Here is a 13,392-nt window from a genome sequence, read left to right on the forward strand (position 1 = left end):
AAATTAAAGAAAAATATTGTTACATATTTATATTAAATATTAATATACTATTATTATTATTATTTGTTATTAACTTAATATAAGTAAAAATATTGCGTATCTATTACCAAGCTACGAATTTCTAAAATTAATATTTTTTAAATTATCAATTACAATATAATAACAATAGGTAATAACTAAAATTTATGGAAAAGAAAAACCATTGTTTTTCGTTTAAATAAAATTTTTTTTTTCTATCTCATGTGATGTAATATTTGTTGTTTTATACTAAATATTCAAAGCTTTTTACTCACAAAAAAAAATCTGATTTTAAAATTGTAAATGTCTATAAATAATACAACAAAACCCAAAATATTTTAAAAATTATGTAATATCTAGTAAGTTTTAGTATAAATATTTGGTGAACATTTCAAGTGGTTATGAGTGTTGAATAATAACGATAAACAATATCAATTTCGTCAAAAACCAATGTTACGTAACTATTCCTGTATTTCCATATCTTTTTTAGTTTTATTGGAATATTTTGAAAATTACTAGGTTTATTTTCACTAAAATAATAATAACATTATTTCGTTCGCTGGGAGTATACAATTTTAAAATGAAAATATCCATCGTTTTTCTAATTACGCTGTTATTTTTTACGTATTAGATTTAAGGGGCCTCGAAATTGTTTTTAAGGAGTATTCGATATCAATACTCCAACTAGGTAATACAACTTTTGCTTTTTAAGGAGTTAAATATAGGCAATTTAAATTAAATATAAAATTTATTATTAATTTAAAATTTCATATTTTATATGAAATTAACCCATTATCGTCTATCGAATTTCAATGTAAATTGTAAAGTAAGTTCTAACTTAGGTATAAGTAAGAAAATAGTTATATGAAATATTGTTTAAAAATTGCTAAAAAAAAAAAAATTAAAATCAAGAAAACAAACCAACGAAATAATTTTCTCGTTTAACCTTCCTTTAAACCATGCCACCTTGATCATTTTTAATTTATTAAAATACTATAATAATTCGTACTTGGGTAATTTAAGTTATCGTAATTCTAGCGGGACGCGGATCGACTGATATAATAATATTATTGGAGGTAGATTTTGCAATAATAAAATAACTTTTACCGCCAGCTGATAAAACAGCTTGATCATTGATAAGAATGCGTAACGCTTGCGCACATCTAATAGCTCATACTATAAGTCGTTGGTTTGAAGTCTACAGTCTACACAGTACACATCTCTATTCATTGTATACTTGTGTGTGATCTGATTACATCGCTCGTTGCAATTTATAGTGCAATATTTTACGGAACAGTAAGTTTTGTATTCAATAGCTATTAACTATTAAAAAATTAGTTTTACGAAATACAAAACGGTAACTGAGTATTAAGTTTTTGCCTTGAAAACTTTTTTTAAAATAAAAATCACTACTTTCATTATGTCTCTTTTATTTAATGCGAGACTAGTTAAATGCATTAAAAGAATTTTGCCCATTGTTAAACATAATATTCCGATCAATAACAATCGAGCCATAACATTTTCTAATTCTAAACAAAGTATACTAAACTCTATTCGAAACATACCTTTGTTAAAAAACCCAAATGCAACCAAATCGATAATCTATGGATTTTCATTACTTGGCTTATTTGGACTTGACGATAACAGTGAATCGGAGCGTAAACTAATCTATACCATTAAAAGAGGCCTATTGTATTTACAAGTAAGTAAACATTTAACTAATCTAGAATAAAACACTATTCATTATATTTTTTTCGTTTACCTCATCTTGAAGATCCTGGTAACAAATGGTAGGTTTATTTTCATAGAAATAAACCTAATATATATTATGGTATGTAGTATTTGCTTTGATGGTTATGTTTACTGCAGTTGATAATAGTTATAATAATAATACCTACCTAATCACCACAAGTAAATAAATAATAATATTATTTAAATAAATGCTTATTTTTCAAATATATAAATAGATCGCATTATACGTATAGTTGAGTTAATTTACACTCTCATATAGTTGTGGCACAAAATATTTTTTATTGGATCACTAATTTATAGTACAAGTTTTGTGAACTTATTTATAAATTGCTAATAAACAATAATAAATGAGCTTTAAAAAAAATGAATAGCACAACACTATGATTGATTATTATACCTTATTCTATACTTATTAAATTAAATTTAAATGATTTAGTGTGGGTATTTAAAATTATCTACATTTACTTTCTTTTTATTTAATATAATAGACATAGTGGTAAATACTAAAAATTAACTAAAATTGTCAGCACTAAATTTATTTATGATTGGCCCACATCGATGTTATTATTTAACTTGGCAAGTGCCCATATTTATAATATGACAACTCTCCTCCCACCACACATTATATACACTTATATATGTACATACATTAGTTCATACCTGTCCTTTAATTCACCACTAAATATAGGTAACACATATAGTCATATCTTATACTTAATAATTTCCTGTGTATCGGTTTAATAATAATTGTAAACAGACATGTATTCATATACATGTATATATGTGTTTCTGGATATGATATAGCAGCACTCATATTTTATTTTTGACTGAGGCAAAAGACTAAAAATTATCTCTTAAACCTAAAAGGTTATATTAACCCATTGAAAAATGTTTTTATCAACAGTATAAAGTATACTTAATTAATGTTATATCATATAATAAGTACTCCATATTAACATTTTTCTCTGAAAATTTTTTTAGTACATTTCAAGCTTCAACAACAACTTTTGTACTACTCTAGCCTTGCTTATGATAATAAATACCTAATACACATATTTTAAAAATTAATTAAATAATTTAATTTATTCATAACTAATAAGTAATAAATGACAATGTATTAATATTGTTTTATATGTTTTAGAATGATGATTACAATGCTTTTGAAAAAACATTACATGAAGCTCTCCAAATAGCTAATGATTTAAACCATTTTGATGGTATTACATATGTATATGATGTCTTAGCAAATGGAGCATTTATGAATAAAGATTATGATAAGGCAAAATCATTATTCATCGCAGTCATTAATCGGTTATTTGATCAAGGAAGTTTTGATGATGATCTTAATGTTCTGCATATAAATCTTAAGATTTCTAAAATCCTTGAAGCTCAAAAAGATTACAAGTGATTATTATATTATATATTCATTTTGTTGTTACATTTTACAAATAATATTATAAGTATTAATTTTATTGCTAAAATGCTTGATCAAATTTAAAACTTAAAATATTATCTAAATTATAAGTTTAAATGCCAAATTGCTTAAACGATTGATTCATTTAATAGGCCAATCATGTCCAATGATTGTTTATGTAACCCGCCAGTATAATCATAATAATATTAATAAATGATATAGAACAACTAAATGTTAATTATTTATTAATGATATTTATCTGTGATGTAAATATTTTTTTTTTATCATTTAATCAAATAATGTTACATAATTAAACAAAAATATATAAATATTTTTAATTTATTTATATATGTCAATAAGCTATATACTTAAATCGTAACTAAAAATTCTTCCTTTTTTTTATCATAATTTTCAATCTATTATAAAATATGTACTTAATATGTATTAAGTAATGTTAGTTCACACATGTTTTTTTTTGATTTGAAACGTTAATATTAGTATATTATTATACATTATACAATATTCTCTAAGCTATAAAAAAAAAATATGATTCTAAAACTTATAACAAAATTATAAGATTATTCATAAACTTTAGTACTTAAATAATGAATTGATCAATTATTATTATGAATTTAAACATGTTTCAGATCCTCTAAAATTGGTTATGAGTTCTGTTTAGATCGTTTGAAGAAGAAACATGAGTTTAATCCAGAAGATGAAGATGTTCTAGGTTTATATGCTTTAACATTAGATGCATATGCTCGTTATTTAATGAACCTAGGATATACTAAGCTTGCACGCTCTTATTTTAAAAAGGCATACGAAATTAGTGTTAAATTAAATGGTGAAGTATATGAGATGAATGTTATTTTGCTGAATGATCTAGGAACTCTGTATTATCTTGGCGGAAAGTTAGAAGAAGCATTACACTTCTTCAAAAAGGCGGAAAAAATTGGGAAACATCTTCCTGACATGGAAAATTTTTCAACAGTATATATAAATCTGGGTAATATTTTCTTAAAACAAGGGTTGTTAAAAGAAGCAGAAAAACATTGTGAAGAAGGAATGAAAAATGCTAAAAGACATCATTACGAAGAAGGCAAAAAAGAAGCAGCTATTTGTTTAGCTGAAATAAAAAGTGCCATGAAGTAATATGTATTAGTTTAAGTTATTTTTATTTTGTTAGCCAAATGTTTGTTTTTGTTTTATTTCTTCAAATATTATTTGTTACTTTAATCTTCATAATTTCCTATTGTAGATATTAAGTATGAAATTATAGTAGTAAGAAAAAAATTGTTAGATTATTAATCATTTAGTAGTAAACTTAAAAAAATATTTATATTTTAAAATAAAAAACATAATTTAAATAAATATAGTTTGATTATATAACAAGAACTTTTAAATGTATATTTACATTTGATTACTACTTTGAATTTAACTCGTTTGATTGTTTTGTATAATTTTATAAATTATTGGTTGGAAATGACTATTTTTTCTGATTGAGGACTTGAGGACGAATATCTTTCTTATAAAAAGTTTATATGTTGTCAGTTATCTTTAGCTTATAATACTATCTTATTTTATTTAATATTTATTAAAGTTTATACACTACTAGTCAAAATAATTTATAAATTACATTTTTTTTTTCAGAAAATGTAATGACAAAGTTTGTTTTATCATAGAATAAAATATATTAATTACATTATATTATTATATTTATAACCAAAAATTAATTTAATTCATTATTATTGATATGATACAAACTTTTATTACTATAATTTTAATTTCCAATAATATTACCTAATAATTATATAACTGTTTTTATTCATTAATTATCATTACTCTACCATTATTTTTGATTTGTTTTACTAAGTATTTGTATATTAGTATTATGATAACAGTGTGCAAAATGATACAAAGTTATACATTTTGTTTTAATATTATTATATACATAAATGGTTTTTAATTTATTATGTTATACATACTATTCAAATATTTCTCATTATTTAAAGCTAAACTATTTTAGGTTAAGTATATTAGTTAAATTACAACTAATTTAAATATTTTTTTGTGATTTTTAGTGACATACCAAGTTGTTGATTGAAGTTTTTCTTAATGTTAATAATAACAATTTGGATGTTCATGAAATTATGTTTTCTTTTTTAATGATTCATTTTATTGGTAACCTTGATAAAAATCTTATTTTTTTAATGCTCTATGGACGATAGACAATTCCAATTAAGAATTTAATATTCAATACCTATGTTCCTTTATTATTAATATTTCTTAAATAACAGTTTATAAAAATGAATTTAGTTTGATAAATAATTAAATAGTTTTAGTTATTGCTGTGAAAAATATATTTTTAAATAATTTTTTTGTGTGAATGAAATGTTTAGTTATACATATTCAAGTGATTTTAGTTGCATAAATATCTGAGATCTATTATTAATTTATTGAAAAAAAAATTCAATTTTAAATCACCAAATGGGGATTTGTTTATTTTATTGAAATAAATTAATGTTAACATCTGACATGTGTTCACAATGCTTACATACATATTATGATAAACAATACATAGTACATATTTATAATATTTGAAAATAATCCATACAAATAGGCTTATATTAAGGATTTATCGCAAAGATATATTTTGAGAGTATTTTACTTTTAATAGTAGACAAACTTTTATGAATATATTATATTCTTGTTTAGTTTTTTATTAAAGTGTAAAAGTAAATTTTTAAAAACTAAATTTTATTTCAGTACAAATTATAATTATTTTTTATAACTATATAAGTAAATACTCAGTAAAAATGTATAAACAATAAAGAAAATTATCTTATTCTAATGTATTTATTATAAGCATTTATTGTGTACATTTAATGTTTTATAATAATATAAAACATAATAACATAAAAATGAAAAGCTCTATGATTATAATTTTGCTTGAGTATTCTTTTGCTATTAAATTGATTGAATAAAATATCTAAAATAGTATCATTAAAATTAAATTGGTAAAGTAATAAGAACATTTTTGAAAAAAATAATACTGCAAAGTATAGACAAAAGAAAAACACCGAAGAGCAAGAAAATGCAGAATTTATGAAAAATTAATAATGGTATGTATAAATGAATTATCACATAGCTTTAATCTCTATGCTGGTTTTAAACAAAAGAAAATATCTTAACTAACCTTAGGAATTAAAACTAAAAATATAAAAAAGTTAGAAGTTGAATTAATTAACAATAATAATCAAAGTAACTAATATAGCGTCACTATAAATCAATATAGAATTGCTATTAAACGAAACATTAAAAGTATTTGAAATTAATTACTATATGATTCAAAAAATTTCTTTTTAACTGATTCACGACTAAAAAGATTAATTCAATTTTTTTTTTATTAAATTTAGTAACAAAAAAAAATAATGATGCACATAATACATATTTGGAGACGATTAATTAATGTAACTAAGTTAGTTTAAATGAAGAAATGATAACTATAAACATAAAATTGTTGCTAAAACATTAATAATGTTTTTTTAGTGAATAATAAAGAATTTAAGAGGGTTCCGGACGGTCATTATATAAGGAGTAGGAATTAGGCAAATTATGTGGCAGATGCATTCGGGTCATGTACTTATGGGTGCGAGTATAAATAGACATTAGTGTATGTGCTACATACAGTAACGTATCTCAACGCCATAATCGTTTTCTAAATTAATTTTGTTAAAAGCTTAAACTTCTAAAAAGTGCTCTAACATTTCTCTTTTTTATACCGACTAGAACCACTTTAATTAAGATTTTTTTTTATTGGATTATACTATATAAAAATTTTAAATTAAAATAAAATAAAGAACTAGAAATTACACAGAAAATGTCAAAATATCAAAAAACAAATTCCAAGTGATAAAAAATAATATAAAATCACATATTTATAAAGAATAACGATCTGAAGTCAAAATATGAATTCAATATAGGTAGAAATCGGCTAACCAGAAAAAATGGATGAATAGGACCATGTACAATTTTGAAAAAAGCTCAATATAGGTACATAAATACATAATATTATAACAAAATTATACTGGTCAGTGGTAATTTTAAAATTTAAAGTTTAAATCATACATTTTGTATTTGTATGCATGAAATTAAAAAATTTAAACATTAATTAAGTTGTAAAAAAGGAATTGCAAGAAGAACAAATAATAAACTTTAAATTTCATTTCTTTGTTTATAGGTAAAACTCTGCTTATAATGTAATTAATAAGTTTCTAAAGTAGAGTTATAAATTAATAAAATTATTAAAACTCAATAAACTCAATCTGGTTTATTTATTTTAAAAAATCTAACAAGCCATTAAATATTTATATACATATTTGAATTATACTCGATTCATTTTTTTGGTACAGATTAAAATATTTTTTTTATCCATTCCGATAATAGGTACTTTGTTCTCAAACGTCTCGTAGTGGCTGTGCGCCGACGTCGTGATATCAAGGAACGCAGGACCGCCGGCCGCCTTCTTTTTATTTTTATCTTCACGTAGTCATAGAACCAGATCACTGGAATGTCTACCCATTTTTCTTTACAGTCTACCCAGTTTTCGTCATTGTCTCTGGTGGAGCGGCAAAAACTCAGGATAAAATTCATCGTGCACAACCAGCTTAGAGCCCAAAATAATAGCTGTCGGGTGTTTATATTAGACATTTTTACAGTAATAAATGTATTTGTATGGGAAAAATAAATTATAACGACATATTTTTTATACCTATATATTTTATGAAATATTCCATTGTAAATACGTGTTCATAACATAGACGTCAATAGAATGACGTTTTACTTTTACATTATACTTAGTTATACTATTATATACTTTATGCAAATTAAAATTATGGTCACTCATAACGATACAACAATTGTGTAACCCGACAGGATTGAAGACTTATCATATTATCATTATTAAAAACGCCATTTAACACATAGGTACACTTTTTAAATTAAATGAAATATTATGAATTATGATTAAATCAAATTAAAATGATTTTTTTAAAATACCAACTAATTCAAAGAAACGTATGTATAAGTCATAATAGTGACTTAACATCAGTAAATACCAGACGATACAAATGGAATTATTTCTCCAGTTAAACTGCACACTGTTAAAAACATAGATATGTCCAACAGATCATTTAAGATTGTATGTTGGAATACTGCAATCTTAACATTTTTATCTACCTATCGATTATAATAATTAAAGGAAAGCTATTAAAATGTTAAGCACGAAACAAAATCAACTATCAATTATCAGTATATTGTATATTATGTATACAGCATTTTCAGTAAGTGAGAAAAATAAAAAAATAATATAATATTTGATGGTTTTAAGTTTCGATTCCATATATATCTTTAAAAAATGATGTACAAGGTTGTAGCTGTTTGTTTGAAATCATATAAATCTTAATTTAAATGCAAAAATAACTTTAACACAGATCAATCTAAAGGGCATAAGTACATAACCATTCAAAACCAGACGATAAACTTATAAATCGACAAAAAATTAGCAATACCTTTAAGAGGAAAGCTGCGTAAGATATTATTTTGTCAAAACCATAAAAACGTTTACACGCACAATGAAAAAATAATGATGTAGAAACAATAACAACTAATGATGTAGGCATGTAGCATTAATTAAAAGAAATATTCATTATGTACGTACATCTATTCACCCATAATAATATAATCTATGAACTACGTGATTTTTTATGTGTATATAAAATAAAAACTAATAAGCAAGAGGATCTATTATTATGATCTATGAATGGCATAGTTAGATTTTCAACGATATCGAACTTAAAAGGTATATGCAATGTACAAAATATTTATTTTGACCAAAACCGTTTTATTTAAATTTTTACTAATGTAGATCAGAAATATATGTTCATAAATTATATAACACATACACATTTTTATTATACAATTAACCAAAATATTTCAAACACATAAAACAATATAAATTATTAATAAATACAAATACTGTAATAATAAATATATCTAGCTCGAAACTTAATTTTTGAAAGACTATATGACTAACCTCCTCGTGGTGTCTTCTGGGTATCGCTATTAGACTAAATCAGCAATATATAGGGAAGCAATTAATCTGGTATAGTAAAATACAACTGTGATGTAAATCACCTATATTTTTTAACCAAATGAGACGCATTTCGTATAGGTACATATTAGCATAATATATTATTAGATCGAAAAATATGAAATTAAATATAATATTATGATTTATATATATTAGATATTTTATATACTGACGAATACATTTTTTTTTTTATAAATATTAAATTAAATATGATATGTCGTGTATAGTGCAAATTTGCAATATACGTGGTGAGCACGCATCTTGTGGTGGCTTCAAACCGGCCCTACGTAGGTACACTAAACTGATTCAAATAATATTAATACTCTTCACTTACTATAGATACTTCGTAATACGGTTGTACAGATTGTTGGCTAAACATATTATTAAATCATTGATTTTTTTGAGATTGAAACAGATGTGGTAGTTAGTTCAACTATACTCACAAACTATTGCGAAAATAATCGTCCATTGATAGTTTTGATATGTTATAGTATACATTTAAATAGCAGTTGGTAAACTGTAAACTGGTAATCATCGATCGTACCAAACACCAAACATCGTACCAAATCAAAAATATACGGATGTCCACTAAACGCTGCGACTGCATTCCAAACACGGCACTATTTAAAAAATAATAATAATAATATTAACAACTATTTTAAACTATAATAGTTCAGATTGTTACAAAACTCGTCAATCACGAATATCTGTAAACTATTTTACAGATATTTAATTTATTTTTTTTGGAATTTGTAATTTATTCATATACCCTACTCTTTCTCTAATATATACCTATACTCTACATGCACGCGCCAATGCATGTTTTCTTATAAAAATTAAAAACGATTATACCTAGACTAAGATGCTGCCGTGCAGGGAGATAGTATTTTGTGTCAATTTTATAACCTGTAATTTGCGCCAAAATATAAAAACATAACATGTATTTTGCGTCATATCTAAAAATTAATTTTGGTAATTTGCGCCACCACAGAAAACGAAATGGAATATGTAATCTGCGCCACACTTTTAATTTCAATTGTTAGAGTTTAAGTATACTTATATACATTTATTTATAATCATAATATAGCTGACTTTTACAAAAAAAAAAATATACAAATATTATTTGATACTTTTTTTAATTACTTTTCTTAATTTTCTAAAAGTATATAACTTTTAAAATTAATTTGATTGATCAATACACTATAATACCTACGCTCTAATACACATTGCCAAACCGATCAGCAATAATGGGTTATTCATGAATGTGTTGACACAATTCTCGGTCTGGTACTCGAAAATCTCGTTCAGCAGGCGCGTCCGGTTATCTTTACCCGACCAACCGTGTATGGTCAGTTTTGCGTTGTACAGGAAAGCGCGATAACGAGACTGGGCCTGCATAATCATGCCACCGCAGGCCAAGCTCACGGCAATCGCCATGGCGTACCCAGCCATCCGAATCCTTTGAGTCCTGGTCGGCAACAAGTGTGTGTCCGTAAGTCGGACTGTGTTCATTTTTTCAATCTCGTTCTTGTTCGCTAGTCAAATATCGTAGGCACAGGGTTAGTGTGAATACATATGTGATTAGTGCGGCTACGGTATAGGAAAACCTTATTGGTAATCAATTGCAGAATACCGAAGATCCAATATTTTAAAACTATGTTTTATTTATTTTATTTCTATAGCTTTTGACATAATTCGTATATTTTCAATACATTGAATATATACATCGTAACTATGGTAACTAAATACTTGTATTATGTTTAATTTAAAATAGACTTGGTTGTTAAACCAAGCTGTTAAATATACCATTTATTTAATAATATTTTATACAATTTTATTATAAACATTAAGCACATAGCTATCAACGTTTTTTTGTACATACTCATATCCATAACCGCCTATTATGTTGCCGCGCTGCCACCGCTGTTTATTTACCATTATGATAAACACCGTATCCACGACAACGCAGCAGTATACGTATAGTCTGGTAGTGGGATCATTATCATGTGTGTGTGTGTGTACACGGCAGGCGGGAAACACGCCAAATTGTACTATACGGAATAAATCAACTAGTGTAAACTACTACGAGCATAATTAATTTCTTGAATATTTCGCAATATTTGTCATCCTTATACTATAAAATTCAATCACTCGTTATGAAAATAGTCAATATTGAATTCAATTTTTAAATATTTGTTCACGGTTTACACGAAAGACCTAAATCAATAAATAATATAATATATTAAAGAACAAATTTTAAACCAATGTATTTTTGACATAATACTATATACGTAATAATTGTAACTTTTATAGTGTAAGAGAATATATAATAACTAATAACTAAAGGACAAAAACTTGAGGTAGATACACAAATTTTATTAACCAATAAATATATGTATTGAAAGTCATTATGTATATTCATTTTTCGAGATCAAAATTTTGGATTTTGGTTTATGACAAAGAGTTTTTGAGTATTGGATTTTGAATCAATTGAGATACTTTAAATTATAGATCAGTTTATCGTGTGGGCCGTTCCCGGAGGTACTGCAATACCGGGTCAACCCGCGGTGGAGCAGGAGCAAGCCCCAGAATCTCCACCAATTTATCAAAAATTAGTTTAACATTTGAACCACTCGATGAGTGGTGTATCAGATGTTAAGCTGATAAGAACAGATACTACACTTTGATCTTAGCCGATAGGCCGAGAAGCGATAAATTTTCAATAACACTGAGGTGTTTTAAAGATTAACACGATTATAAGACGATTGCAGTTTCAAATTTGAGCGATTTCAATAAAGCGAAAATAACGTTTTTCGAAAAAATCGGATTTTAAAAAACAGCTGAATACAATAATAATTTGATGAATTATACATCATCGGTTCACGATAATTGCATTTAATTATATAATTGCATCGATAATTCGTTCAAAATCTGACTAAAATAAAGATATAGCTCAAAAGCGCTATCTATCGCTAATAAAAAACGAACGCATACACGAAATTGTTTTCCTTAATAACATGTTTCCGCCGTCTATGACGCCACAATATTGTCTTTATTTTCACTTAATATTGTTATAATGACAGACAGTATAGTACATAATATGAGAATTTGCAAATAATTGTTTGAAATCTATGTATTATGATCAGTTTTGGTACGAATTACAACAAATTACGTTACTGCTATTGCACAGACCGAAATTCGCGGCAGCTGTCGGTTTGTTTTTGACAAATGTGTCAACGCTCATTTGACTGTCACAATATACACAACGATACAACTATTTGAATACTAAAAACGTCATGTTCATTCACTCGTAATCTTAAAAAACAAAATTTCATTTTCCTGCATTTAGTGACTATGTACGGCAGAGTATGACGGGAATACCGCGTTTTCGCGGACGACACCGATATATACCTATAGCGCATTCTCGAAGGCAAACGATTTTCTCACGTTTGTACAATTTTTTGGAATATATGACGGGAGTTTTAATTCGAATATCTATCGTATGGTTTTAAAAATTCAAATAACCATATAAATTTCATATGATTTGTCAATGTCAAAAATTTCATTGCGTATTACGATTATCACATGCACGAGTAACACACGTAAAAAATTAGAATGTAAGTACATAATAATAATCTAAAAAAATAATAAATAATTAATAAATTATAAAAATATTGTAATTAAAATATGTACCTACTTAAATACATTTTATTTATTTTAATTACATAATTTTGTTTTTTATTACCTTGAAATTGTTTGCTTATATATTTGTTTGCTAATTCAACTTATAGTTTACCAAGTTCAACTGCCATAATCTTATCTTATATTTCAATTTATTCATACTATTACAAAAAATTGATAAAAATACAAAATAAATCTGTCCACCACACCATTTAATTTCTTGGATAAAATTTAAAAATATGATATAGATATAATGTGATATCTTAAACCTATAAATTCTTAATTCCGAATAAAACATAAATTATAACTCAAACAATTAATTTGTCAAATTACAAATATTCACGTTAAAGTTCATTTTCATCACTAATAAATGACT

General features: G+C 25.2%; 2 protein-coding genes and 1 non-coding gene across 3 annotated transcripts; 1 reads left to right on the forward strand and 2 right to left on the reverse strand.

Moving 5' to 3' along the window:
* The first annotated feature begins 1,396 nt into the window (after positions 1-1,396).
* LOC113556949 (tetratricopeptide repeat protein 19 homolog, mitochondrial) lies at positions 1,397-4,658 on the forward strand. The gene is made up of 3 exons (XM_026962196.1): positions 1,397-1,720; positions 2,912-3,174; positions 3,832-4,658. The coding sequence occupies exons 1-3, from the start codon at positions 1,439-1,441 to the stop codon at positions 4,334-4,336; spliced, it is 1,050 nt and encodes a 349-aa protein (XP_026817997.1). The 5' UTR covers positions 1,397-1,438; the 3' UTR covers positions 4,337-4,658.
* Positions 4,659-7,597: 2,939 nt separating this feature from the next.
* Positions 7,598-10,847, reverse strand: LOC113559254. The gene is made up of 4 exons (XM_026964908.1): positions 10,549-10,847; positions 9,779-9,955; positions 9,670-9,706; positions 7,598-7,870 (listed from the first exon to the last, which is right to left on the reverse strand). The coding sequence occupies exons 1-4, from the start codon at positions 10,845-10,847 to the stop codon at positions 7,598-7,600; spliced, it is 786 nt and encodes a 261-aa protein (XP_026820709.1).
* A 1,007-nt stretch (positions 10,848-11,854) lies between these two features.
* LOC113559498 lies at positions 11,855-12,048 on the reverse strand. The gene has a single exon (XR_003405998.1). It is a non-coding gene; the product is annotated as a U2 spliceosomal RNA (small nuclear RNA).
* Between the last annotated feature and the right edge of the window lie 1,344 nt (positions 12,049-13,392).

This window comes from Rhopalosiphum maidis, chromosome 3 (genome assembly GCF_003676215.2).
Source record: "Rhopalosiphum maidis isolate BTI-1 chromosome 3, ASM367621v3, whole genome shotgun sequence".
Lineage (NCBI taxonomy): Eukaryota > Metazoa > Arthropoda > Insecta > Hemiptera > Aphididae > Rhopalosiphum > Rhopalosiphum maidis.